The sequence below is a fragment of the Muntiacus reevesi genome, chromosome 15 (assembly GCF_963930625.1).
Source record: "Muntiacus reevesi chromosome 15, mMunRee1.1, whole genome shotgun sequence".
Classification (NCBI taxonomy): Eukaryota; Metazoa; Chordata; class Mammalia; order Artiodactyla; family Cervidae; genus Muntiacus; species Muntiacus reevesi.
The window spans coordinates 20,136,242-20,163,912 of NC_089263.1; the positions used below are offsets into that span (position 1 = coordinate 20,136,242).

The 27,671-nt window shown below is 52.8% G+C and overlaps 1 protein-coding gene across 7 annotated transcripts; it reads right to left on the minus strand.

Annotated features, from left to right (window-relative positions):
* Nucleotides 1–7,334: 7,334 nt before the first annotated feature.
* On the minus strand, nucleotides 7,335–27,062 carry MAN2A2 (mannosidase alpha class 2A member 2). Of its 7 annotated transcripts, none has more exons than XM_065905902.1 (24): nucleotides 26,991–27,062; nucleotides 26,009–26,213; nucleotides 24,651–24,804; nucleotides 23,853–24,110; nucleotides 23,634–23,778; nucleotides 21,465–21,636; nucleotides 20,900–21,027; nucleotides 20,512–20,685; nucleotides 19,980–20,166; nucleotides 17,557–17,734; nucleotides 17,054–17,256; nucleotides 16,682–16,864; nucleotides 16,395–16,509; nucleotides 16,099–16,166; nucleotides 15,783–15,948; nucleotides 15,055–15,291; nucleotides 14,705–14,827; nucleotides 14,297–14,411; nucleotides 13,921–14,054; nucleotides 13,605–13,746; nucleotides 11,982–12,115; nucleotides 9,950–10,144; nucleotides 9,646–9,756; nucleotides 7,335–8,938 (listed from the first exon to the last, which is right to left on the minus strand). In XM_065905902.1, the coding sequence occupies exons 3-24, from the start codon at nucleotides 24,780–24,782 to the stop codon at nucleotides 8,786–8,788; spliced, it is 3,453 nt and encodes a 1,150-aa protein (XP_065761974.1). In that variant the 5' UTR covers nucleotides 24,783–24,804; nucleotides 26,009–26,213; nucleotides 26,991–27,062; the 3' UTR covers nucleotides 7,335–8,785. The 7 variants fall into 7 exon arrangements, with proteins under 7 accessions (XP_065761974.1, XP_065761977.1, XP_065761972.1 ...); XM_065905905.1 differs by lacking the exon at nucleotides 26,991–27,062 and adding an exon at nucleotides 26,498–26,888 and having other exon boundaries at nucleotides 15,088–15,291; XM_065905900.1 differs by lacking the exon at nucleotides 26,991–27,062 and adding an exon at nucleotides 26,498–26,885 and having other exon boundaries at nucleotides 24,651–24,800.
* Between the last annotated feature and the right edge of the window lie 609 nt (nucleotides 27,063–27,671).

The following is a 27,671-nucleotide window of genomic DNA, read 5'->3' on the forward strand; positions in this document are numbered from 1 at the left end:
GACACATAGATGCTCAGAAATTGGTAGGCTTCCTCACTGAGGAAGTCGGGTGGGAAAGAAGTTGACATATGTATTGGAAAGAAGTGCCACCCTGCTTACTGGCAGATCTGCTCAGCAGAGTCCCCAGCAGCAACACGATAGGGCCTGTGAGGGGGGGGAGGGTCCCTCATACCCCAGGTTGCCACGGAAACCTGCGATTGGCACCCCACCCTGTCTCACCATCATCCCATCTCTGATTCCTTTTGTTGCTAAGCGACAGGAACTTCCAAGTGCCCCAGGAAGTGGCCTGGGAACTGACCAACCCTTGGAACCCATCAGGGTCTGGGAGAAGGGGCAGAGCTTTTCGAGGCGTCCACCTGAAGGGATCAAGTGAAGTGTTGTTGATCACTGCTGAGCAGCTGAGGGTTATTCAGTTCAGTTCAGTTCAGTTGCTCAGTCGTCTCTGCAACCCCATGAATCGCAGCACGCCAGGCCTCCTTGTCCATCACCAACTCCCGGAGTTTACTCAAACTCATGCCCATCGAGTCGGTGATGCCATCCAGTCATCTCATCCTCTGTCATCCCCTTCTCCTCCTGCCCCCAATCCTTCCCAGCATCAGGGTCTTTTCCACTGAGTCAACTCTTCGTATGAGATGGCCAAAGTATTGGAGTCTCAGCTTCAGCATCAGTCCTTCCAATGAACACCCAGGACTGATCTCCTTTAGGATGGACTGGTTGGATGAGGGTTATTAGCCCACTCTAAACAGGTACACTTGTGGGGGTGAGGAGGGTTGTTAGGTCAAAGGCCACTTCCTGGTCACTAGATGATTGATGTTTTCTTTTCACATGTGTTTCCTAATTGTTCTTTATAATAACTGGGTGAGATAGGCAGGGTAGGGATTATTGTTCTCACTTTACAAAGATGAAATATGAAGCTCAGAGAGGTGAGAAGACCTGTTAATGGCTCAACAGAGTAGTGTCAAAATCAAGACTAGAATCCCTCTTTTTCCCACTCTGAGCCTTTTTAACCAAACAACATTGACCACAATTGAGGTTAACTCCAACCACGCTAGGACTTCCCTGGTGGCTCAGTGGTAAAGAGTCTGCCTGTCAAGGCAGGGTACAGGGGTTTGATCCATGGTTCAGGAAGATTCCACAAGGTGTGCAGTAACTAAGCCCATGTGGAGCAATGACTATCTCCATGCCCTAGGGCCCACACACTGCATCTACTGAAGCCTGCGCATGCCTAGAGCCTGTGCTCCATAAGCGAAGCCACCACCACAATGAGAAGCCTGCACACTATAACAAACAGTAGCCCCTGCTTGCCACAACTAGAGAAAGGCTTTGAGCAGCAACGAACACCCAATGCAAATAAAAACAGCCCATATAAACCAAAGTACAACCATTGACATCAGGAAATTAATGTTAATACATTACTACCTTAAATCTCTGAGATAGAGGGCTTCACAATTTACTTGTATGCTTACGTTGGCTTTTGCTGGGCTGGGAATATGTCTGGGGACTTTCCAAGCAGTCCAGTGGTTAAGACTGTGCTCTCACTGTCAAGGGCCTGGGTTGAATCCCTGGTTGGGGAACTAAAAATCCCATAAGCCTTGCAGCATGGCCAAAACAAAAAACAATTTTGCTTCTGGCCTAGAATTAGGTCAACAGAGATTCCTGGCCCCTCCAAGGATCTGTCCTTTTCTCCAGATCTGCACAGCCTCATCTTCTGCTCATGGCAGTAGTTGTTCTCTCCTTTCTTAGTCAAAGGAGATTTCCTCTTGAGTATGACTATGCTTTTACATTTTTAATATTTTATTTAGCATTCTGAGGCACTAGTTGAGGGGGCAACAGGACAAGTGTCCACTCATTCAGTTTGAATGCACTTCCCCAGGCATTCTGACAAAGGAAACCTGTCTTTCCTCTATCAGTGAGCTTCGCAGGCCTCCATGCTGAATGCTGTGTCTTCCATCTTCAACCCTGTCGTGTTCCAAATGCCAAGGAAGCCTCATTCCGACCCCCACACAGGCTTCCTGTACCTCGTTGTTGTTCAGTCGCTTAGCCTCAGATGCCTTTGCAACCCCATGGACTGCAGCATGCCAGGCTTCCCTGTTCTTCACCATCTCCCAGAGCTTGCTCAAGCTCATGTTCGTTGAGTTGATGATGCCATCCAACCATCTCACCCTCTGTCATCCCCTTCTCCTCCTCCCTTCAATCTTTCCTAGCATCAGGGTCTTTTTCAGTGAGTCAGCTCTTTGCATCAGGTGGCCAAAGTATTGGAGCTTCACCTTCAACATCGGTCCTTCCAATGAATATTCAGGATTGATTTCCTTTAGGATTGACTGGTTTGATCTCCTTGCAGTCCAAGGGACTCTCAAGAGTCTTCTCCAACAACACTGTTGGAAAGCATCAATTCTTTGGCGCTCAGCCTTCTTTATGGTCTAACTCTCACATTCATACAGGACTACTGGAAAAACCATAGCTTTGACTATATGAACCTTTGTTGGCCAAGTAATGTCTCTGCTTTTTAATATGCAGTCTAGGTTGGTCATAACTTTCCTTCCAAGGAGCAAGCGTCTTTTAATTTCATGTCTGCAGTCAGAATCTGCAGTGATTTTGGAGCCCCCAAAAATAAAGTCTCACTGTTTCCCGTGCCTACTCCTAATTTCAGAATTCTTTCAGTTCAGGTTTGTTCTCAACTAGCAATGTCTAGCAGATGGTCATTGCAGTCATGAAATTAAAAGATGCTTGCTCCTTGCAAGGAAAGTTATGACCAACCTAGATAGCGTATTAAAAAGCAGAGACGTTACTTTGCCAACAAAGGTCCGTCTAGTCAAGGCTATGGTTTTCCAGTGGTCATGTATAGATGTGAGAGTTGGACTGTGAAGAAAGCTGAGCGCCAAAAAATTGATGCTTTTGAACTGTGGTAATGGAGAACTCTTGAGAGTCCCTTGGACTGCAAGGAGACCCAACCAGTCCATCCTGAAGATCAGTCCTGGGTGTTCATTGGAAGGACTGATGCTGAAGCTGAAACTCCAGTACTTGGGCCACCTCATGCGAAGAGTTGACTCATTGGAAAAGACCCTGATGTTGGGAGGGATTGGAAGGAGAAGGGGATGACAGAGGATGAGATGGCTGGATGGCATGACCGACTCGATGGACATGACTTTGAGTAGACTGAACTGAACTGAGCAATGTCTAAGTCAGGAGCCAAAAATGGATGGACACTCTTTGCAGAATCACTCGGTCCTGGCAACTGTTAACAATCAATTTCCCTCTGACCCTAAGTAAAATTGAGGTTTGATGTGAAGGATCTAGTCTGTCCTCTATCATGTTTTTTTTTTTTCCTGTAAGAATTGCTCCTTGAAGTGTTTGTTCTTTGTACACATTTTTTTGTTAGGGAAAAGTAAAAATTTAGTTCAAAAATCTCTCTTTTGGATGGGAAGCCTCATTCCTATCACTCACACTATGATTTCCTTCCTCTGAGTGCATGAACATCATTAGTTAAACATGGTGACAGTGTGGTACACAGGTCAATTTCAGGGTAAGGATGTCAGTCTCTCCACACAGGTTATACTCATCCCCTAGGCAAGCTGAATCAGAGTGCAGTGTGGCCTGCCCACCCTGCACAGGGTGGGCCCAGTAAGTCAGTTGTTCTCTTCATGGTTCCAGCTGGCCACACAGTCCTCCATTCTTCCTGGACACAAAATGCTTCTCCATGGGTAGAGAGTTGCAGAGAGGAATAGAATCCTATCCATTGCCAGTGGTTGAGGTTGTTTCTCTCATGTCCTGGCTCTCTGTGTGTTTTTTTTTTAATGTGTTTTATTTCACTGAAAATGGATTCGTGCAATAGCCTGGTATCGATATTGTATAGTGGAAAGAACGCTAAATTGGCTCTGCCACTGACATGGGGGAGTTCATGTAACCTCTGTGGGTCTCAGCTTGCTTATTTGTAAAATGAGAGGGTTGGACTAAATGAGCTCTACATGCCTTTCTGGGACACCATGTGTGTAACTGAAGAGAAATTCCATATTCCTTAGCAGAGGATCCTGCATTGAAAGCAGGCACTCGCTCATGGGCAAACGGTATCTGCCCCCAGGACTCTTTCCTCTCAAATTCTCCCTTACTCCTAAGGTCCCTGGTTGATTTTTTTTTTAAAAACTGAACACTGAGAAATATTAATTAGAAGTTAAACGTTAGGTTATCAAATTATATTGACACAATGATCTCTAAGTTCTTTCCAATTCCAGAGTATGATTTATAGGTTAATGCACTTACATTCTTAATTCCAGGCATTGATCTTTTTTTTCCCCACGTTGTGCTACATGGCACACGGGATCTTAGCTCCCTGACCAGGGATCAAACCTGCACCCCTTGCAGTGGAAGCACAAGTTTTAACCACTGGACCACCCCAGGAAAGTCCAGGTATTGATCTAACCTAGGAAAGAGACCAACTCTTAATCCCATGGTTTCTAACAAGGCTGTTGTATTCTCAACATCACATTTTATAAACTGGATTACTTACATACATATTTTGAGTATTTCTGAACTGGAAATGTGCATTCTTCTACAAAGGGCAAAAGAGGCATCATTTTTTTCTACCACATACCATAAAGGGAAATCTGTCAGAATGAAGTTGGTACAGTTATGAGTCCATACAGCAGTAATACTTTAAACAAACAGGATCAAAGTATGTGTAAAATTTAGTATCCTTTAAGAAATGGAAGCTGAAAAGTATATTAAAAAATTTCAATCAAGCACAAGTAATCCACCTTCCTGAACTGCAAACACTTCCTCAAGTATATATTAGGGATCTGGTTCTGGTTTTGATGTAACCCTCAGAATTGTGAGGCCTGAGGGCCAAGGCTCCATGGGAAAGGGTTACTGCTAGCCTTAAAATAGTAGGCCCTTTTTCAAATTATAAGTGCAGCAGACTCACCTGGGAGCTTGTTTTAAGTGTGGATTCTTGGCTCCCTCCTCCCAGAGATTGGTTCAACAGGCTGTGCCAAGGAATCGGTTTCTCCTCCTGTGCGCTGGGGGAGGGTTTTATTTCTTGTTCTCATCACCAGTCAGTCTTGGGGACCCATGGCTCTGCTGCACAGACGCTCCTCCAGTGTGCCAGCCGAAGGAGCAGCCCCGGCCAGCACAGGCCGGGCAGCTGGACTTTCAATGGGTAATTCTGGTGATTGTGGACCACACCTTGAGCAATGCTGCCTTATGGGGTTCTAAGAGGCCAGTATGTAGGAATGAACACTTCAGTTCCTGGCAGATGAATAACCTCTTTGCACATCTAATACCTCCAAAGAAAACAGCCTTTATTTTACTAATTTCCTAGGGGGTTCACAGGTTCTCCCTTAAAACTGGATTACAAGTTATACTAGTAAATAACACCAGCTATAATGTAATTGCTTAGCATCCTTACTGAACATGATTGTAGCTCATATTTACTGAGCTCTTATATTAAATGTACCAGGCACTGTGCTCAACACTTCATTCTTTGTGTGACAGAGAATTCTCTGATAACCTTCATTCTTTCCCTGTGACACAGACAGGATGCCACATGTCCTGGCCTGGCAGCAATGACCCTGGGTGACCCAGAAAAATTCAGCTGGCCACTGCTCAGTAGGCCCCATGACTTGCTCTAAGGAGCTCAAAGCAAGTTAATTCTCCTGAAGTGATCATACACACCAATGTGTTGCAAATATTTTCTCCCAGTCATTTGTGTTTTAATCTTGGTGGTTTCCATCATAAACAAACTTTACACATATTTGTGGCGGTAAAATCTGTTTATCTTCTCCCTTACTATAGCTTTTTTCTGTCCTGTTCAGAAAAGACCTTTCCACACTGGAATACAAAAATATCCTATATTTTCCTCAGTAATTCTGGAGTTCAATTTTTTGTTTTTTCCCTCTGGAGCTACTTTTTGTGGAATCTATGAGGTAGAGAGCTCTTGTTTTAATAGATAGGCAGTTATCGTAGTCTTTATTAAATAATCCATCTCTTTCCCACTTAAAATACTCCTGTGTCCTGTACTGAGTCCCTCACACCTGGGTCTGATGCTGGGCTCTCCCTTTGATTCCAGCAGTCTGATCCCACCCCAGAGCCCCCTGGGAAATCTAGTGCCTTTTACCCAGCACGACTGCCCCACCCACCCTCTGCTCATTCAGAATTTTCTTAGTAGTCTCACACATTTACTCTTCCAAATGAACGCTGTTGTCATTCAGTCGCTAAGTCATATCCGACTCTTTGTGACCCCATGGACTGTAGGATACCAGACTTCCCTGTCCTTCACCATCTCCCAGAGCTTGCTCAAACTCATGTCCATTGAATCAGTGATACCATTCAACCATCTCAACCTGTCATCCCCTTCTCCTGCCTTCAATCTTTCCCAGCATCAGGGTCTTTTCCAATGAATCAGCTCTTCGCATCAGGTGGCCAAAGTATTGGAGCTTCAGCATCAGTCCTTCCAAAGAATATTCAGGGTTGATTTCCTTTAGGATTGACTGGTTTGATCTCCCTGCTGTCCAAGGAACTCTCAAGAGTTTCCTCCAACATCACAGTTCAAAAGCATCAATTCTTCAGCGCTTAGCCTTCTTTATGGTTCAACTCTCACAATTCATAAATGACTGCTGGAAAAACCATAGCTTTGACTATATGGACCTTTGTCAGCAAAGTAATGTCTCTGCTTTTTAAAACGCTGTCTAGGTTTGTCATAGCTTTTCTTCCAAGAAGCAAGCATCTTTTAATTTTATGGCTACAGTCATCATCCACAGTGATTTTGGAGCCCAAGAAAATAAAGTCTGTCACTGTTTCCATTGTTTCCCCATCTACTTGCCATGAAGCAATGGGGCTGGATGCCATGATCTCAGTTTTTTGAATGCTGAATTTTAAGCCAGCTTTCTCACTCTCCTCTTTCACCTTTGTCAACAGGCTCTTTAGTTCCTCTTCCCTTTCTGCCATAAGGGTGGTGTCATCTGCATATCTGAGGTTACTGACATTTCTCCCGGTAATCTTGATTCCAGCTTGTGTTCCCTTCAGCCCAGCATTTTGCATGATGTACTCTGCATATAAGTTAAATAAGCAGGGTAACAATATATACCCATTTTTGAACCAGTCCATTGTTCTATGTCTGGTTCTAACTGTTGTTTCTTGACCTACATACAGGTTTCTTAGGAGGCAGGTAAGGTGGTCTGGCATTCCTATCTCTTTAAGAATTTTCCACAGTTTGTGATCCACACAAAGGTTTTAGCGTAGTCAATGAAGCAGATGTTTTTTTTGGAATTCTCTTGCTTTTTCTATGATCCAACAGATGTTGACAATTTTGGAACCTGTCAAATTCCAAAAACTATCCAATCTCACTGGAATACATTAAATTTATAGGATGATTTGCAGAGAACGAGAATCTTTACAGAACTGTAACATGCATCGCTTGAGTCAACATACAGAATGCTCTTAATAGGTCTTGAGTTGATCCTCTTGGATTGTATTGGATGGATGTTTTGGAACTTTTGCTCACTCGTCTCATCTGCCACACTGCTGGGGTTAGTAGTGCCAGAACACAGCTAAATAACTGTATGGCCTTGGTGAATCTCTGACTTTACTGGGAATGTCTGTCATGGTTGGCTCTTTAGAATGCCACTGACTATGGGTTTCAGATGGAGACACCTTTATCTAGGTTAGGATGTTTCTTCCTAATCTTTAACTCACTAAGAGTTTAACAAGGGATGGATTTTAAATTTTACCAAATATTGTTTAATAAGGAATGGATTTTAAATTTTACCAAATGTTGTTTCAGCGTCTATAGAGACTATGATAAATTTTCCTCTAATAATCGAAGCTGCAATGAAGGCTGACGAGCAGCCACAGTGCCTCCTAATTTAGTCTATGTCCCTAGTTCCCCACAAAGACTTCTGTAGAAGGATGTGCAAGGAGAAGCTTCAGGCCTGCAAGGATGATGTCGGAAGCCTTCTCAAGTTGGAAGCTTCACTTTCTTTCCAGGGAAAGGAAATGTGCAGATCAAACACCCCTGTGATAGGAAGCGGCTCCTGGGGAGAGTGGTGGACAGCGTGCAGGAACCAGAGGAGTCAAGCAGGGTGGCCCCTCCCTCACCCCACAAATCAACACGCAGACCAAGTGCCCAGTCTGAGATGGGGGTTTTGGTACCTGAAGTGTCCTATGCCCTGCGGCCACGACGGTCATGAGTCCTTCCTGCCACACTGCAGCCCCTGGCCAGGGCATGCAGGTCAGGGAGCACTTCCAAAAGGAGCTGTCACACGAACAGCCATTCCTTCTACTCCTCCACCCCATGGCTAACCCTCGGTACCCAGCCCCCTCCTCCTGGTGTTGCTCTGCTCCTGCTTGTCACATCAGGACATGTGTCCTTACACAACTACAGGACTCCCCTAGAGTCAGCTGTCGCCCACTGTGAGCCTGACGCTGGGCTGTGGCCCACTCAGCCTCCCCTGCTTCTCCTCCATCCCATTCGCGGAACAGAGTGGATGCCTAAGCCGGTGCCCCAAGAAGTGGACACGCACACCCCAAAGCAGAGGCTAGCACTGCCCCCTCTGAGCAAGGGCCTTCGCTGCTGCATCTCAGCGGCGCTGCCCTACCTATCCACCCAACACTGGGCCTGTGGGCTGCCCCCTGCACAGACGCAACGATAAAGGGAAAATGAGGGCAGAGCCCAGTCTGTCATGGTTCTGAGAGGTAGATCGGGACAGGATACCGGGTGTGGCTTGTCCAACCCAATCTCGTGTGAAGAGGCCAGTCTCCGTGGATGAATCTTCCTTTCAGGCCACAAGGAGACCTAGCCCAAGCGGAGGCGGAAGGTGGCGATCTCCATGGGCTCCACGTAGACGTCAGTGCTATTGGAGGGCGAGGCCAGAGGGTACAGCAGGGTCAAGGAGGTTGGCTGTAGGAAAACCACGTCCAGGCCATGGAAGAGGCTCCCCAGGGCCACCTGTGCGGAGGGAGAAGGCACAGGGCAGTGAGGGGTGCCGACCCGCCACGTGCTGCTGCTCCTCCTCTACGTGACCTGGGTGAACCTCACGTCAGCACGGGCCCCCACACACAGCAAGCCCTACACGCGCAGTCCATCTGCAGAGCGCTGGAACCCCTCTATGGACTCAGGGCGGGAACCGCTGCACTGAGCCGGGAGGTTTCTGGCAACGGGGACCATCATCTTTTCTTTTTCTTCCCACACCGTGCGAGGCTTTGCAGGATCTTAGTTTCCCAACCAGGGGTTGAAAGACCTAACCACTGCACTGCCAGGGGAGTCCCAGCAGGGACCATGTCTTGATTTACCTCTGAATCACTGGCACCAGCACACAGACACACTGATCAGTGCTAGTCTTTGCTGGCTTAAACAATGGCTAGAGTATGGTGGCTTTTGGTTTTTAACTCCTGGTATTTCTGTTTGCTTAACGCAGGTTCACACACATGGAACCAAAGTTCTCTACCTGGACACCTCGTCTGGAACCGGCCTCTGCCAGGCCTCAGAGGCTTTGAAAACACATCACCAGCTTCTTCCCCTTCTCTCCATGAAGTCCTAGAGTAACCCTGCCCACCTCCCCACTGGCTGCCTGACACACCAAGCTCTCTGCCCACTGTTCCTGGTGCTCTGTTTCCCTGCCCTCTGCTCCCCTCCCACACTGGGGCCCTGCTCACCTTGCCTTGGCTTGTGGTGCAGTTGAAACCCAAGTTCTTGGCCTCAAGGCCACAGTCAAAACCCTTGCGGTGTAAGAGGAGCGCGGTTTCTGCTGAGGGCAAGCCATCCTCCTGGTGACAGACACACAGGGCAGCGCGTGTGTGTGTGTGTGCATGGGTGTGGGTGTGGGGGCGGGGATGGGGCTCTGCAGGGCTCACAGGTTGGGCAGCACCGCTGCCAGGAAGGCAGGGTTGGATGGAGAGGAGTCTGGGTGAGGAGAGGCAAGGTCTGCTCAGGAGATCCAGCGCTGAACCGGACACTCACCTCGGCCTGGAGCGTCCGCAGGTTGAGCAAGTGGAAGTCACAGGGCAGTGAGGAGGCCAGAGGGTGAAAAGAGCGCAGAGCAGGGCCAGGGGCCTGCCTCCTGGCCACGGGCAGGGCGAGCACAGGGGTGTTCAGGTACATGGACGTCAGGTGGCTGAGGAGGGACGGGTAGCTTGCAGAGGGGCCTTCGTGGACCTGCAAGACGGGCCAAGGTCTGGCTGAGGATGTGGCACCAGAAGAGCAGGAGGATGAAGCTCAGCCTGTCGGCTCCTGTGCAGAGAGCATCCCTGATGTGTCCAGGTACACGGGGTGCCTGACTCCAGAACCCTTCAAGTGCAGTTGCTTCCTGCCTCACACAGCTTAGGACGGGTGACCTCACTAGGCCACCGCACCTCTAACTCTGGGGGCTTTTTGCTTCCTCATGCTTCCGTCAGCAATGTCTCCTACCATGTAGACTCTCAGAGTAGGGAGAAGGGAAGACAGACAGATGGACGCTTCACCACGGAGGCTGGGCCTCTGACAGAGAAAGCCTCTGGGGCAACCCCAGTTTCAAGCTCGACCTGCCCTGATGCTTGAGCCCACCAGTCTGAACCCCTTGGTCAGCTGACGGGGATGTCACACTTACAGGCCTGAGCTCAGCTTTCCTCCGTGGCAGCTACTCCTCCAAGTTCTAGATTTACGTTCTTAGCATCTTCTCCCTGTTGTCCAAATCTCACCCTTCCCTCAGAGACAATCTCCATTCCCCTTGGCAGGGTCCCCACGTCCACTTCGTTTCTCTCTCCCAGGGCTCAGTTCAAGCCACCAACACTGCTTCCTGCTTGAACATCCTTGAAGCAGTCACCCCTGAAGACCCACCAGGGCCCCTCTGTGGGAGTGATATGCCTACAGCAGAGTCCTAACAGCATTCCTTCAGCTCAGGTGCCTCACTGGCCTCCAGGAGGAAGTCCAAAGTCTTCGCCAGGCATTCCAGGCCCGTTTTGTCTGCCCCCAACCACCCTCCCTGGCAGCCCACACTGGCCACTAGAACTTTCTGCAATCATGAAAATACACTACATCTGCACTAGGACAGCAGCTACCAACTATCTGTGGCCACTGAGCCACTTGGAATATGACTAGTTTGAAAGAAGAACTGAACCTGTTATTATATTTAGTTTTAAATACATCTAAACGGTCACACATGGCTTGTGGCTGTCACACCGGATAGGTGGCTCTGGTCCAACTGAGTGAATTCACGGCTCTTACCCTTCACATTCTTTCTTGCCTCCCACCCTGTGCCTTGGTTCAAATGTGTAGGGCAGACCCCCACTCATCAAAGACGCTCATGGATGACACCTCCTCCAGAAAGCTGTCCTGGATTCCACTATGTTCTCTCATTCCTCAGGACCGTGGACATACCCATTTTCTACTTTTAATTTGCACACACAGCTCATCCCCCACCCCTACTCACGAGTCAATTCCTAGAGCGCAGAGTCAGCATCATATGCATCTGCTGCCCTCTCAGCCCTCACAGCACAGCGAGAACCCAGCAGCTATTTGACGAGTGAGTGACCAAGCCCCAGACGGAGGATTGGGCAGCAGGCTCTGCCACCAGGGACTCCAACTCCAGCTACACATCACTAAAGCTAGTTTGACACCCGTCACTGGCCCTTACCTCTCGGTTCCTGTTCCTGCTGCTGTGAAAGATCAAGCCCCTAAACATGGCTGCCAGTTTGGAGAAAAAGCCAGGCTGGTGGGGGCAAAGAAAGCCGTGAGATGATTGGGGCAGCAGCAGAGAGGTAAAGAGGACACAGGGCGGGTGGGGAGGTGAGGGATGAGCATGAGAAGGCAGACAACAGCGAGCTGTGGAGAGGGAGGCACCAGGCTGCGTGAGATGGAGCAGCAGAGCGTCAGACTCACTTCCCACCACCCCGGGATCAGGCCCTACTCTGGCTACACCTGCCCACCTTGAGGAGGCTCCCAGGCTGGGGCTGGAACCCAGGGCCACCCGCGGGCCTAGCCTGACCTGGCTCCCGGGGGGAGGCCCAGAACTCACCTCCCTGCCCAGGGTTCGCCGTTCCAACAGGAGGCGGAAGTGGTTGCAGGTTCTCTTGTTGTCCTTGAGCCCCTGGCCGAGGCCCCGGTTGTCGTCCTGCATCAGTCTCCGGTCCAAGATCACCTCTAGCTGGCCTGGGGGAGGTCACTGTGAGCCCCCGGCCTGCCTCCCTCGGCCCCAAACAGATGCTAGCCTCTGGAAGCAGCCCGCCCAAGGCCCGAGGGGAAAGCCCAGCTGGAAGGCGAGCCACTCAGGGAACAAAGCAGCCAAGAACTGGGCGCTGGAAGGGGCCGAGGGAAGGGCTGTGACCCGGAGGCTCACTGCCCATGTGTGTTCCGTGGCTCGGGAGCAGGGCAAGTCTGGATGCCCAGGCAGGGACCCGTCTCTGGGCTGCCTACATGCAACAAAGTAAGCAGCAACCACAAAACCCTGTCAACCGCCATGGGAAGCTGCTGCAGAGGCCCTGACCCAGGCCAGGCTTTCTCAGGTTAGGCAGATTTTGTTGTGAGTAGAACATATGCCTCCTGCCATGGTTCTATGCAGGACAGACCCCAACTCTGCCCACCACATCCGTCAAAAGGAGGGAGCGAGAGGACAGTCAAACAGCAGGTGATCACCTCTCCTTTCCTTTAAAAATATGCCTGGGGGAGGAGCTCAAAGCGTACATATGTTGGAACGAGGATTTTTTTCCAGCACCTTTTTTTTCAAGACTCTCTCGAAGGGAGCCCATACAGAAGCTCTACCCACCCTCCCGTATCCCCTGCCCAGACCCTGATTTCTGTACCTCCTTGGTTTTTACTTTGAGCAACCACAGAAAGACACCCCCAATCCTAAAACGGATCCCTTGCATGTAAAACTGCCACCATGAGCGCACTGTTTTCCGAAAGGGCAGGGGAACCGAGGTGGGACACTCGGCTGAGTGAGGAGCCTTACAGCCGGGGTGACCGTGGGCAGAGGGGCAGCAGAGGCACAGGCCTTCCAGCAGGGTGGTCAGGTCCCCACTGTGCTCGCTGCTGGCCCCGCGGAGCCTGGATTGGGCACCCTTGGCTCAGCCCTGCACAAGTGTTCCAGCCCAAAGACGGACAGCCTGACGGCCTCGGAAGGCAGCAAGTGCCAACTGTTCACTGCACCCCGAGGACACAGGAGCCACCTGGGCTGGCCCCGTGTGGCGGCTCCAGGTCAGTCCTCTCAGGTCCTCCTTTTGATTCTCAAGACCATCCTTCTCTGTTCTCTTGGTCATTGTCTTTTAATGACAGAAGGCAGGACATATTTTTCTCTCTTGCTGGATAATTCATCCTAACCCTGAAGATACTGTTCCGCCTGTCCCTCCCCTGTCCCTCCCAGGAGAAGGCACACACCCACCTCAGCTGCCGATACCCCTCAAGGCCCGCTGCTTCTGGAGGGGATCCAACAAGCCGCCCCCTCCAGTCACCCCCACAGCTGCTGGCACCAGGGAGAGGGTGCAACAGCGGGCGGCAGCCTTCCTGTCATCTCCCACTGGGCCTGGGGCTGACAGGGAGGGAGAGGCCCACGAGGGGACAGGCCTCAGGGGCAGGGATGGGCTTCTCAAGCTTGCCCTCTACACCTCCCACACCACACACACAGTGCCTGCTCCCCACTCACCATCATGGAGGCTGGAGACGCCCAGGGCCTGGGCCGTGTGCAGCGTGAGGCGGTTCTGAGCGTCCTGGAGGTAGGCCATGACAGGCATGGGGTAGAAGTTGGCCTGCAGGGGCAGCTTCTTCAGATACCGTCGGGGCTGCACCTGTGGGCAAGGCCAGCCGATCAGGGACGTCCCGGCCCCCTTTGGGCCCCCATCAGTCTCCAATTCCTCCTCCTCTGTCAGAGCAGATCACCCACCAGGCCTGTGATGCAGGCAGTAAACACTGTCAAGCCCTGTGCTCCACGGGGTCTCTGGGCCCCAGGCCTGAGGCATCACCTGAAAGCCATTGAGGTCCGTGAAGAAGGCACCCTGGCTGTCGATGTCCGTGCGAATGCGCAGAGCCAGCTCCTTATTGACGTAGTCCCGGATGTCCACCAAGGACGACACATCCAAGGACAGCCCCTCCACCCCTGGGTGCAGGACAGAGAGAGGCTGAGTGGAGGGAGCCACAGCCAGAGAGGGTGCCCCAGGTGAGTCCCAGCATTTCCGGCCAAGCTCTACTCCACGAAGGCTACACAACATGCTTGCTCAAACAACATGCTTTCTTGGGACAGACATGTGAACAGACACAGACAGCAGGCAGGAGCAAGAGAGCGCCACAGCCCACGGAGCCCACACCCTCCTCCCCGTGCTCCTCATCTGCAGTACTCACCTGGCAGGTTATACAGCCGGACCACCTGGTGAACGTGCTCGTAGCAGGCAACCACCTCTGAGAAGAAAGGGCCTTCAGTGACACGCAGCACGGGTGGGTCCCTGGGGACATAGGGCTGGGGAAAGAGCAGGGGGCAGCTGAATCCACGGCACGTGAGCAAAACAGGGAGGAGCCGGCCGCCGTCAAGCAGCGGGACTTGCTGCCAGCAGGCTCTGGGCTGAGACCCCAGCCAAGCCGGGCCCAGGCCCCAGGTGGCGCTCCTTGAACCCCCGCCCCCGACGGGGGCAGTGGGTGAGGCGGCCTGGCAGCCAGGGGATGCCCTGGAGAAAGGCCTGCGCCCCTCCTGCTGCCCGCCGCTCGCGAACCCTCCCAGGGCCCCCTGGGGTTTGTGGGGTGTCCTCAGGGTACCTTGGCCTCGCCGTCGGGCAGGAAGAGGTAGGCGCCGCTCTTGTCTTTGGATGAGCGGGTGCCATAGACGAGGAACTCCATGTCCACCCGCTGCTCCTGCTCCTCATCCACCCTTCGGACACTCTGCCAAGAAACACAGCCCTGACCCCTGGCCCCACACCAGCACATCAGGCCTGCCCCCTGGGAGGGCGCGGACGAACTTCCCCAAGGAGCCCAGCCCTGCTTCCCTGTACTGTCGGCTCGGGGCCGACGCGGCCCACTCCCGGGTCCACCGCCAGTCAGGTGGCAGCGCTCACGGGCCGGAGGCAGCTCGCGTGACCCGCTCCGGCTCCCAGCCCCTGGCCCTTTACCTTGAGGAGCCCGGTAAGGCCTGAGAACCAGACCTGCATGTAGCGGTTGCTGAGGGCGAAGTCACTGGTGCCCGAGTCAATGACCCGGAGAGGGAATGCCTCATTCCTGCTGACGGACAGCGGCCGCCCGTGTAGGTAGATGCGCACGGAGGAGGGCAGCGTGCGGGGCCCATCCAGGCCTTGCTGCAGCTGCAGGACGCCAAGACCCAGCGCTGGCAGGCGGACAGGCAGAGACACCTGCAGGCACGGGAGGGGTGCGGGCCTTGGACACGGGCCCGGGGTTCTGGCCCAAGAGCCCGAGCAAAGCCTGCACCCACTGGCGGCGGGCGCCTGTCACCTCTGAAAGGGCAGGTGAGGCAACTTGCCCCTCATCAAGACTTTGATGAGTCTCCAATGATACTCGAAAAACCATGAAAACGTAACCACACATAAGATTTCAAGAAAAATCTGCTGAATTAATGAATAATGGAACGATGTAGCTGCCAATCCTCCTACTAACACACTACAGCAAACTTCACCTTCCTTTCAAGGACATACTCAAACCCCAGGAGTGACCAAACTCCGGGCAACCCCTCTCCTCAAAACGCCAGTTCCCAACACGGGAAGTGAGAAGGCTACGAGCAGGAGGTTGGGAAGCCAGTGTCAAGAGACAGCCTGAGGCCCCAGGGAGAGGCCAAGGATTAGCACAGAGGACTGTGGCGGGTCCCCACTTGCCGAGCTCCCCTCACCTGATAGACGTCAGGGACCATGTCGGTGGCAGAGCTCCAGTGCGCGCTGACCTGCACGGCCAGGGGCTGACCCTCCTCTGAAAGCACGCGCACCCGGGGTGAGCTCACCAGCAGGGACACCACGCTGAGCCGCTCCTGTTCCAGTGGGTTGAACAGCACCACATACCTGTGAGCGGAAGGCAGGCTCACCCAGGAGGCCCCTGCTCTGGGGGAATGGGAGCAAGAACATGGCCAGGCCAGCAGTCTTTCAGAGGTGCGGCGGCAGCTGGGAGGGGTGGAGAGCCAGGGAGGGGCTTTGCCTCTGTGCCCGGCTCACCTGGGTGAGGATTCCAGTTGGATCACTGTGCGCTCTGGAAGGGCATCGTGATTTAAGCGGGTGTCATCCTGGAATTAAGTCAGGGGGAGGGAAGAACCATCATATGGCTCAGCCTGACTCAGAGACTTGCCTCCCCAGACCCCAACTTGTCCTGATGGGGACCAGCAGCTGTGCTGGGCAGGGATCTTTCACCCCAGGACAGGAAGGGAAAAGAAGAGCAAGGCCCTTGCACCACAGCTCTCGGCCCAGGCCCACACACCAGAGGTCCCCTGGGCAGACACAGGAGCGGGGCTCACCATCTGCAGGAAGGGCACCTCTGGGTCAAAGTGGTAGGTCTTCTTGTCCCCCAGCACCAGGTACTGAGCTGCATTAATGATGACCTGCTTCAGGCTGACAAGGGAGCGCAGAAGCCTGGGAGGGCAGGCAGGAGAGCGATCAGGGAAGAGGTGACCACCGAGAGGCTGTCAACCCACCTGCAGGGCGAGCCCCCAGCAGGCCAGCCCACTGACCACTCGGTGCACCCTCATATTGGGGACGGTGGGCAGCAGCATAGAGTGGATGCGGAAGAGGAGAGGGCTCCCACCTGACCCCATAGTCCACCACAACGGCCTCCTTGGCGGTGCCCGTGATGGCGTCGTGGTGCTGGAAGAGCCCCAGCGTGCGCCGTGCATCCGTCAGAAGGGCGAAGTTCGACAGCGGGAACTGGCTGGCCAGTCCAGCGCGGCGGGCATGAGCCACAGCCAGGGTGTACAGAATCTCTGCGCCCCTGCCCAGATAGACAAGTCGGCCTCTGCCACACAGCTCCGCTGGGCCCACCCTCGCTCTGCAAGCCCCACACCTCTCCCTTCCTCCCCTTCTCTGTGTCGTGGTTGCCATGCCCTTCGCGTCCCCGCTCAGCCAATCCAGCCCCTCCTTGAACCCGTCTCCCTCCAGCCTGGCAGCAGGGCCATCTCACCGCAGGTGCGCTTCCAGGACGCGGTCCAGGTTCTTGTAGAAAGGCCGTGAGGTGTAATAGCCTGTCCAGTAGTGGTCCTCCCGGTCCGCGTAGGAGAAGAAATCCCCGCTCAGCACGGGGAAACCTGGAGGCCGGGCCCCCGGCTCCACCCCTGTCCTCTTGTAGAGAGCGTCAAAATAGTCGGAGAGGGTGCCAAACTGGGCCTGTGGGGACCCCAAAACCCCCTTCCATCAGCTCCAGAGTCTTCTGGGAATTCTGGCTCCCTGCCACAGCTGGGGGTGAGGGGGAGCAATCTGGTCTATGCAGAGGGTAGTCCCTGTGTAGCCTGGACCTCACAGAAGCTGGGGAGCCTGGGAAAGAATTGTGACAAAGAAGGAAAAACACACCCAAGAACTGTGAATGCACCCCTGCTCTGGAGTGGTATCGGGGAGCAGCAGACCTCACAGGAGTGGCTGGGCTGCAGCCCCGCCGAGGCCCCCTCCCAGCTCAGAGGTCCCTCAAACCTGCACGTGGAGGTCAGGCTTGCTGTTGAGGAAGTCGAAGAGCCGCTGGTAGTTGAAGAACTGGGCGTCCCACTCTTGGGGCTTGTCATAGCGGAAATCATCGCCCAGCGGCACCAGGAGCACGTTGCTCCGGAAGAGCCGGGACTTCTTCCTGTACTGGTCCAGGAGCAGGCCTGCCCTGCGGGTGGGAAGGGGAACCGGCTCACACGGAGCCTTATCACTGGATCCTGAGGGGAGCCAGCCTGAGAGGCGCCCCCTCATACACTCCTGTCACGGACTCACTCGGCTGGTGGGTAGGAAACCCAGCTCCAGGGAGCCCGGGGTTCTCTGGGCAACTAGAGAGTTCTCCCCGAGGCACGGCTTCAGTTCCCTGGCCCCAGTTCTGCCCTGCACGCCGCACAGAACAAGTCAGTCCTCCATGCCCATGTCGGTCCCTCAGACAATCAAGATGTGCAAGCGTGCCCCTGGGCTTCCTCATCAGGCTCTGCAATCCCCGCTCTTCCATCCCCACTCTTCCGTCTCTCTGGTTCCTACAGAGCAGCTGGGAACCCACTCACCGGCAGATCTCTGACGAGCCCATCAGCCACATCCTAGACTGCAGGACCCAGCACTGACCATGCAAGCCCAGGGGAAGGCAGGCCACACTCCTGGCATGGCCAGAGTGGCCGTGTGTTCTCACAGGCCTGTTGGGCAGCCCTACTCTCACCCCACCGTGCTGAGGTTAGGGATCATGTTTTCTGTGCATGCGGCCCAGCAAGACCTTTTCTCATCCTGAACTTTCCTATCCTGTTTACGGACGCTAAGGGTTGAACCTTACAGTTATATCTAATACGAATAAAAGTCTTATCTGGTTGGATTCAGCCCACATTTCAACCTCTTGAGATCTTCTGGGATCCTGACTCTGACACTCCAGCTTTACTCTGTCACCAGCCAGTGATGCGGCATCGCCCCGGAGTGAAAACCCCCGACTCGGGCTGGGTGACACCAACGCCAGCTGAGCATGCACTAGCTTGGGCAACTTACTGAACCTCTCTGGGCCTCAGTTTCTATCAAATGAGGACGACATCAGTACCCACTATCACAGTATTGTGAGATTTAAAAATGAACTGAATTAATATTTGTTAAACACTTAGAATAGTGCCTGGCACATAGTAGTAACTATATATAAACATGTTATTTTCTTTTTCATCCCAATCACTAATATAATCAATAGAAAAACAGAGCCCTGTCGCATTAAAGTCTCTCTTTTTAGACAAGTCTGGTAAGTGGCATGTTGTGTGTGTCACAGTTCAACCAGCCACTAATGTACTTGGTTCAGTTTGTTCTTTGCCATCTTGTTCTCAAGGAAGTGAAGTGAAGTCGCTCAGTCATGTCCGACTCTTTGCGACCCCATGAACTGTAGCTCAGGCTCCTCTGTCCATGGAATTTTCCAGGCAAGAGTACTGGAGTGGGTTGCCATTTCCTTCTCCAGGGGATCTTCCTAACCCAGGGATCAAACCCCGGGTCTCCCACACTGCAGGCAGATGCTTTACCATCTAAGAACTCCTCAAATGCTACCTTCCCCTAATTTATCAGCCCTGTAAGGCTTTTAAAGGAGAAAATGAGACTATCTCCCATGACTTGCTCGTCAAACCTTGCCTGGCCTTAAATCATAGCTGCGGCTCCAAGAAAAAGTGTGCCTTAAAAGCCCAAGGTTTTTACTTGAAAGCAGCATTTAGATTTTTGGATTCTAGAAACAAAAGACTACTTTCTTTTGCTTTTGGTCACATGTTTCACCTCTTGGACGTCATGGAAACTGGAGTATTGCAACACAAAAACCGGTTCAACTTGTTACATTCTTAAGGCCAGTCCAGTTCTGGCTGAATCATTGTTTAGGTCTCTCTTAACCCACCTTTTCCTGGGGGAGCCATTTCAGCAATACCTTTAGGGGTCCCCAAGGATTTTCTCAAAGGGAATGGGTTTGTTTTCTATGGGGCAGGACAGAATGTGCGTCTGAATGAGATTCCAGGTGCACGGAGCCTGAGGATCCTGACCGACTTCAAGCCAAAGCAGGAGGCCTGAGCTTAATGAAGGCACAGCAGGCTGAAGGTTGGAAGGCGCTGCACTAATTTGAGAATCATTTGCCTCTGAGGCAGTCCACTGGCTCCAACATTAGTTTATAAGGACACTGGAAAACACACTCATTTGGGAAAATAAAGCCCTTCTGGAAAAGGTGGTTCCTTACAAGCCACTCTGGTTTTTCAGGAAAACGCACTAAAAGAATTGTCACTGAAAGGACTGTGGTGTGGGCCTGAACTCACCAGCTGAGCCTGCCCCCATTTGATGAAGGTGGAACCTGAAGCCCCGCCTTGCAGCACAGCCCAGACGTGTCTGCAGAGGGGGAACGGCACCACCACACCCAGTCCAGGGCTGGCAGCAAGTACCTCTCGGCCACATTGGCCTCCGTGATAGCCCGGGGCGGCACCTTCCAAGGGCAGCTGATACGCCCACCAGGCAAGCGCTTGAAATCAAACTGGCAGCAGATTTTGGGATCCGGGCCACACGTATGGGGGACATCGTAGCTGTAGAAAGGCATCATGTGGCAGAAGATGTCTGTGCTGGCGTCCGAGTCTACGGAAGACACGCCAAAGAGTCAGGTCCTGGAGCTGGGCTCAGGGAAGCTGGCGGGGGAGGTAACTACTCCAGCTAAAAGCGGGAACTACACTCAAGGCTACGAGAACATGCTGGCCAGGGTCAGGATCAGGGAGGGCAGGGGAGCCCATGGCTCCTCCAGGGGACAGACAGGCTCCGCAGTGGCCAGGGATACCAATGCGATCCCCTACCTAACCTGAAGGCTAGCGCTTCTGATGGTCTACACCAATGCTCTGAAGGACTGGTGGGTCTTATTTCTGAAACCCCTGCCCTTCCCCCAGGGAGAACTACCACTGCGACCCCCTCCACCCTACCTGGCCTTACCCCAGGTCTGCCTCCACATGAACTCCAGGCTGTGGCTGGCGGCGAAGTGCTTCTTGATGGCATAGTGCACCCTCTGAATCAGCATGCTGGTCAGGTTGGCACGGCGCAGCAGGTAAGGCATGGTGGGGCTGTACCCAAAGGGGTCCACCGCCCAGCCTGAGCGTGGGGTTGCACCTGGGCAGGGGCACAGAAGTCAGAGGCCTGAACGCCCCAGGGCCTGGCCACCGGGTCCTTGGCCCCACAGCCCCTCCTGCCATCACCCTACAACCATGCTGGTGCAATCAGCCTTGAACGGAAGCATCCCCTGCCCACCCTGGGCCTTATAGCCCCACTGCTGTCCTCTGGCCCAGTGACAGGGGCAGACTCCGGCTCCTGAGCCCGGACTCACCCAGGTTCTTCTCTAGCCACTGGTGACCCTCGATGAGTTGGTCAATCAATGCAAAATAGTGGGAGTTGGCCTCGTCTGGCATCACCCAGCCTCCTGTTGCAATCTCCAGCTGCCCATTTCCCACCAGCCTGGAGTTAAGGGCGCACACTCAGCATGGGGTAGAGACCCTCTGCCCAGTCCTGCCAACCAGAGGAGGGGACCTGTGTGCACTGGCCTCACTGAGCCAGTTCACCTGAACCCAGGACCAACCACAGGAATAGACACGCGCCCTCCTCCCCACAGCCAACCTCCAGCTGCACTGGCTCTGTTCCTGCCTGGACTCGGTCTGCACTTCCAGGGCCAGGCCCTACAGTTTCTCTTCCCTGGGCTCACACTACTGTGATTTTTCCTAATACGAGTGACCCTCGAATCTGTTCCTGCCTCCTCGTCCCTGGTCCTGCTACCATCACACCTCATCTCTGCTCTGTCTCCTCCTGCCTCTCCCTGGCACCCACAGCTCCAGGAAAGGACTTCACACCCATCCGAGGACCCAGAGGGCCCTCCTGCCTCCCCAGTGGGCACTGGCCTTCGGACTGCTGCTCTCTTTTGGGCACTGATGTTGTCCCACCACTTGGCGAAGAAGGAGACTTCTGCCCAGATGAAGCGCCGCCGGGGGTCCTCCTGCAGCTTGGACACCATGTTGTTGAGGATGTGTTGGGTCTGTTCTGTGTAGTACTTGTCAAAGGTCTTGAGCCAGCCTGGGGGAGCCAACAAAGGGTCCCCTGAGGATGCCACCATCTTCTCCAACTGTCCCTCCCTTACCTTTGCCACCAGAAAGTCCACCCAAGCCAAAGCAATCTTGAGAAAGAAAAATGGAACTGGAGCAATCAGGTTCCCTGACTTCAGACTACACTACAAAGCTACAGTAATCAAAACAGTATGGTATGAGCACAAAACCAGAAATCAATAGAGTAGGACAGAAAGCCCACAGATAAACCCACACACCTATGGTCACGTAACCTACGACAAACGGGGTAAGAATATACAAGGGAGACTAGACAGTCTCTTCAGTAAGTGGTACTGGGAAAAGTGGACTGCTACATGTAAAAGAATGAAATCAGAACATTACCTAACACCATACACAAAACTCAAAATGGATTAAAGATCTAAACCTAAGACCAGATACTATATACAGCTCTTAGAGGAAAACGTAGGCAGAACTCTCTGACATAAATCACATCTTCTTTGATCCACCTCTTAAGAGTAATGAAAATAAAAACAAAAATAAGCAAATGGGGCCTAATTAAACTTAAAGGCTTTTGCACAGTAAAGGAAACTATACACAAAACAAAAAGACAACCAACAGAAGAAAATATTTGCAAATGAATCAACCAACAAGGGATTAATCTCCAAAATAAACAACTCATGCAGCTCAATATCAAAAAAATAAACAACCTGATTTAAAAAAGGGGCAGAAAACCTAAATAGACATTTCTCCAAAGAGATACAGACAGCAGCCAAAAAGCATGTGAAAAAGTACTCAACACTGTTAACTAGTAAAGAAATGCAAATAAAAACTACAATGAAGTTATCATTTCACACCAGTCAGAATTCCCATCATTAAAAAGTCTACAAATGCTAGATAGGGTGTGGAGAAAGGGAGCCCTTCTACACTGTTGGTGGGAATATAAACTCAAACAACCATTATGGAGAGCAGCATGGAAGTTCCTTAAAAAAAACTAAATATAGAACTGTTGTATGATTCAGCAATCCCACTCCTGGGCATATGCTTGGAGAAAACCAGAATTCGAAAAGACACACACACACCCCAATGTTCACTGCAGCACGATTTACATTAACCAAGACATGGAAGCAACCTAAATGTCCGTTGACAGAGGACTGCATAAAGAGGATGTGGTGTATACATACAGTGAAATATTAGTCATAAAAAAGAATGAAAGAAATACCATTTGCAGCAACTTGGATGGACCTAGAGACTGTCATACTGAGTGAAGTTAAGTCAGACTGAGAAAAACAAATATCATATGATACTGCTTACATATGGAATCTAAAAAAATGGTACAAATGAGTTTATTTAGAAAACAGAAAACAGACCCACAGGCATGTAAAACAAACTTATGGTTACCAGGAGAAAGAGGGGAGAGGAATAAATTGACATAAACACACTACTATATATATAAAATAGATAGCTAATAAGGACCTACTGTATAGCATAGGGAACTCAATACTCTGAAATGACCTATAAAAGAAAAGAATCTATGAAAGAGTATACATATGTATAAATGGTTCACTTTGCGGTACACCTGAAACTAACAGAACATTGTAAATCAACTATATTCCAATTAAAAAAATAAAGTAAACAGGGCTTCTCTGGTGTGTCAGTGGTAAAGAATCTGCCTGCCAATGCAGGAGAGATGGGTTCGATCGCTGGTCCAGGATGATCCCAAATGCCTCGGGCCAACTAAGCCCACGTACCACAGCTCTTGAGCCTGTACCCTAGAGCCCGGGAGCGGCAACTACTGAGCCCGAATGCTCTAGAGTTTCCTGTGCTCTGCAATGAGAGAAGTCACCACAATGAGAGGCCCTCACATCACAGCTAGACAGAAGCCCACGCTTGCCACACCTAGAGAAAAGCTCACCTGGCAACAAAGACCCAGCGCAGCCACACAAACAAATTTAACAAAAAAGAAAAAGCTCTCTGCTTGGTCCCGGGGTCTGCCAGGCACTCACGTACCCGGGTCATTGTGAGAGTGGGGGACCACGAACACCTGCAGGCTTTCAGTGTCCCAGTCGCGGGGGCTGTAAGAGATGTCGAAGCCTTGCTTCCACACGCCGCCATCCACGTTGTCAAACGGTAACTCCTCTGACACAGTCAGCATCTGCCAGGCAGGAAGAGAGCAGCTCAGGGCCCCGGCCACAGCCACTGGGGGTCCCTGCCGGCTCTGACTCTTACCTGCAGCTCTGGCTTCTGGCCGCGGCCCCCCAAAGCAAACTGGCAGTCTTGAGGGGAGATGGAGAAGAAGCTGGGCCGGGGCTCCGGCGGCACCACCCAGGAGCCATTGGCCACATAGTAGGGCAGCAGGGCGGGTGGGCCCTCCACGTTGGCTGTCAGCTCCAGCACAGAGTCTTTGATGTGGCTGATGATCTCATGGTTCTCCTCCAACAGCTGCTCCAGCTGTTCAATGCGGTTCTGCAGCACAGATATCTGACTCTGCCCCCAAAAAAGCAGAAAGCAGTCACCCCCGGCTCGCTATGTCACAAGGAGGATCACTGCATGCGGCTCACCGCCTGAGGCCTAACTATGATCCTTCCTTCCCTAATCAAAGGCAGGACCAGGAGTCTAAAGGGCCAGAAGGTGACGGGTGTGGTTTGAATCACTACGGAGGACTGCAGCCCACTTGGGCTGGGAGTATCCTCACTCTCTAGCTCATGGATGGCAAGGATTTCACCCCCCATGCCTATTCTCAACAATCGTGTTGCCTACCTGGAGCACTGTGCTGACAAGGACTGCACCGGGGCTTAGTGGGAGGGAAAGCTGCAATCCACGAGCAATGTCTGCCAAGAATTCAGGCGGACAGAGCAGCAGTACCCAGTGCCATTTTTCCTCTCTCCTTTCTTTTTTGCCATCATTGCCTACAGCTTTCTAGAAAATCTGCCTGTTGACCTGGGCTGCCATGACTCTCCAGCTGGGGCAATAACCTGATCCTGGATAATTCACGAATGCAGAGATTAGCAGCCAGGACTGACTCACCCGGGGGAAGTTCCCACCATTCTGGTGTCGAGCAGGATCATGTTGTACTCGGTCCAACATGAGGTAGAGCGAGAAGACAGCCACGCAGAAGATAGCAGCCCCACACACTGTCACCTGCTTTTTCAGCTTCATACTGGCTTCCACACACACCTGGCTGGAGGGACATCAGCTGTAGCTCCGGCAAGCAAAAATCCCTTGGTGGTCTTTCCACCAAATGTCCCAATGAGCTCCTGCTCCTGAGGAATACCAATCTGCCTGACTCCAAAGACACAAAAGCTTCTAGAGCTCTGTGATAACCTGGCATGGCGGGATGGGGAGGTAGCTGGAAGGGAGGTTCAAGAGGGAGGTGACATGTGTATACTTATAGCTAACTCCTGTTGACTCACTGACTCAATGGACATGAGTTTGAGCAAACTCCCGGAAATAGTGAAGGACAGGGAAGCCTGCCAAGCTGCAGTCCACAGGGTCACAAAGAGTCGGACACAACTTAAGAGACTGAACAATTCCTGTGACGGCAGAAATCAACAAGACTCTAAAGCAATTATCCTTCAGTTAAATTTTTTTAAAAATATGGGAGATATACATTAAAAAGAGAAAAGAAAGCTTCTAAGCACAGACTCCTAACACTGGCTATGGACCCAACCTGGATTGTATTCTCCGGGCTGACACAGAAAGCACTAGTAAGACTAAGCACATTTGAGGCCAGTCCTGCCTGGTCATGGTAGCAGCTCTGTCCCCAGGGTGGATGTGACACTCTCTCCCACGTGGATGCCATTAAAAAGCAACAGGATCACAAAACTTTCCAGCTGTGACTCCTGAGCTAGCTATACAACTTCTCCTTATAACCAGCCGCCCACAGAGCTTGCCTACAAGAAAGACACAGCCAGTGAAAGGAGGCGGGTGTCCAGGCGCCCTGGCCATGAGTCTCTAATTTCAGAGGAATAAACTGGTATCTATTTTGATTTAAAGGATACAGTCAAAGCTCCAAGAGACTAACAAGAAAGCCTTTCTCCCTGCCTGCTTGCATCAGACTGGTACTCACCAAAAACACTGCCTGGCACAGCTCCTCTCTTATTCAGGAATACAGAATGAATTAAAAAAAAAAAAAAGCCAAACAAACAAAGCAGCAGCAGCAGCCACGGCTTATGTTTCTAACAGAAAGTCCTCTCCCTGTTCTAATTGCCACAGTGGGCAACTTTCAGCCTCTGCTTACAGAGCATTGAGGGGACCCCCTCGGAAGCCCGCGGTGATGGATGTCGAAGGTCCCCTGGGTGGGGAGAAGCTAGGCACAGCTGCGGGGCTGTGGGGCAACTTGAGAGCACCAGCGCCCTCCACCACCGCCCGCGGCCCGCACTTGCCTGCGGGGCTGAGAGAGACCTCTAGCCGCCAGGCGAGCGGGGGCGGGAGCGGCCGCTCCAGAGCCTTCCTCCAACCCTGGGGCTGAGACGCTCTGTCGCCTCGGCAGCGTTGTGCCCTACTTAGCACGATCTGATTCCGCTCAGGAGCCTCCGGCCAATATTTTTAGCCCTGGTAGGCTGGGTCCAGGCCACAGGAGGTGGAGAGCTGGGGAGAGAAAGTGGGATCACCGAGGGGGGCCGGCACCTGCCGCCGGGTCTTCGGCCACTGGCCGGCCCCCCGCCTGCCGCCCGCAGCCCCCTCCCGGCGCTCCCAGCCCACGGCGCTCCGAGGCTCGGCCGGGCGCAGGACCGCAAGGGCCACTGTCCGGTGAGGAGGCCGGAGCCACCTCCGACACCGAAGCACCATCACCGTATGCACTCCTGACGCCCACGGCCGACCTCGGCCGGGGCCGCCGCCGGAGCCCCGTCCGCGCCCGCCCAGCGCGTTACCGTCCGCGGTGGGCCTCCGCGCCGCCCTGGGCCCCGCCGGCCGCGCTGCGCGCCCTCACACCCCCGGGGCCAGCGGCCCGCGCGGAAGCAGCGACGCAGGCGAAGGCGGGCGTCTGCCCTCCGGTCGTTCCCAGAGGGGCCCGACTGCCCGGGCGCCGGGCTTCCCCTCTCACGGCCGCCGGGCCGAGCGGCGTGCGGGGCGGGGACAGCCTCGCCGCGCCCCCGCGCCGCCCCGGCCCCGCCTGCGCGCCCCGGCCCCGCCGCCGCCTGTGGTGCGCCCCGCCGAGCCGGGCCAGTCGGGCCACGCGCGGTCCTCGCTCGGCTCCCGCCGGCCGGCCCGGACGCTTCCGGTGCGGTCTACGCCGTGACCCCCGGCGCCGGCAGAGGGTCCGCAGTGCGCAGCCGCAGCCCGGACCCCGGCCTCGGCGCGCCGCGGAGCCGCGAGGACGGGCGCGTGACTTGATGTTCTCTGACTCTTCCTAGATGTCAGCACCTGAACTACCAGTAGCAGAAACAGTCCTCCTCCATTTCACCAATCGAAGGGTGGAGTGCGTTTTCCGGCCCCCTCTCAGCTCTGGTGTAGGTATCCTTCGCTTGATGCAATTACGCTCCTCGGACAAAGGAGTGCTGCCTCCTGGTGGTACCGTGCGTTAATCACAATTCCCTGAGTTTGCGATTAACGAATAAGACACATGCATTTCTCGCTTGTCCTTTTACTGGACATCAGGGTTTATAATTTTGCAGCATACTAAACCACACCAGTGAACATCTCTACTTGTCTTCTTTTAAAATTATTACCTTGGGACATGCTTGGTGGTCCAGGGGTTAAAAATCTTCCCTGCAGTGCAGAAGACTCAGGTTCGATCCCTCGTTGGGAAAATAAGATTCCACATGCCACAGGGCAACTACTGAGCCCACGAACCACAACTAAGACCTAGTGCAGCCAAAACTAAATAAATATTTTTTAAAATTAGAATTATTACCTTGGGACAGATTTGCAGCTGTGAGGTTACCTGCTCAAAAGATTACGACTGATAAGACTGATGATACTTGGCATTCTATTGCTCCCCAAAAGAGTTGTGCCAGGTTCCACCATCAATTACAAATTTGAAAATTGCTTAAGCAACTTTTTTGTTGATTAGCCAGATTTTCAAACCCACTTCATTGTTTTAAC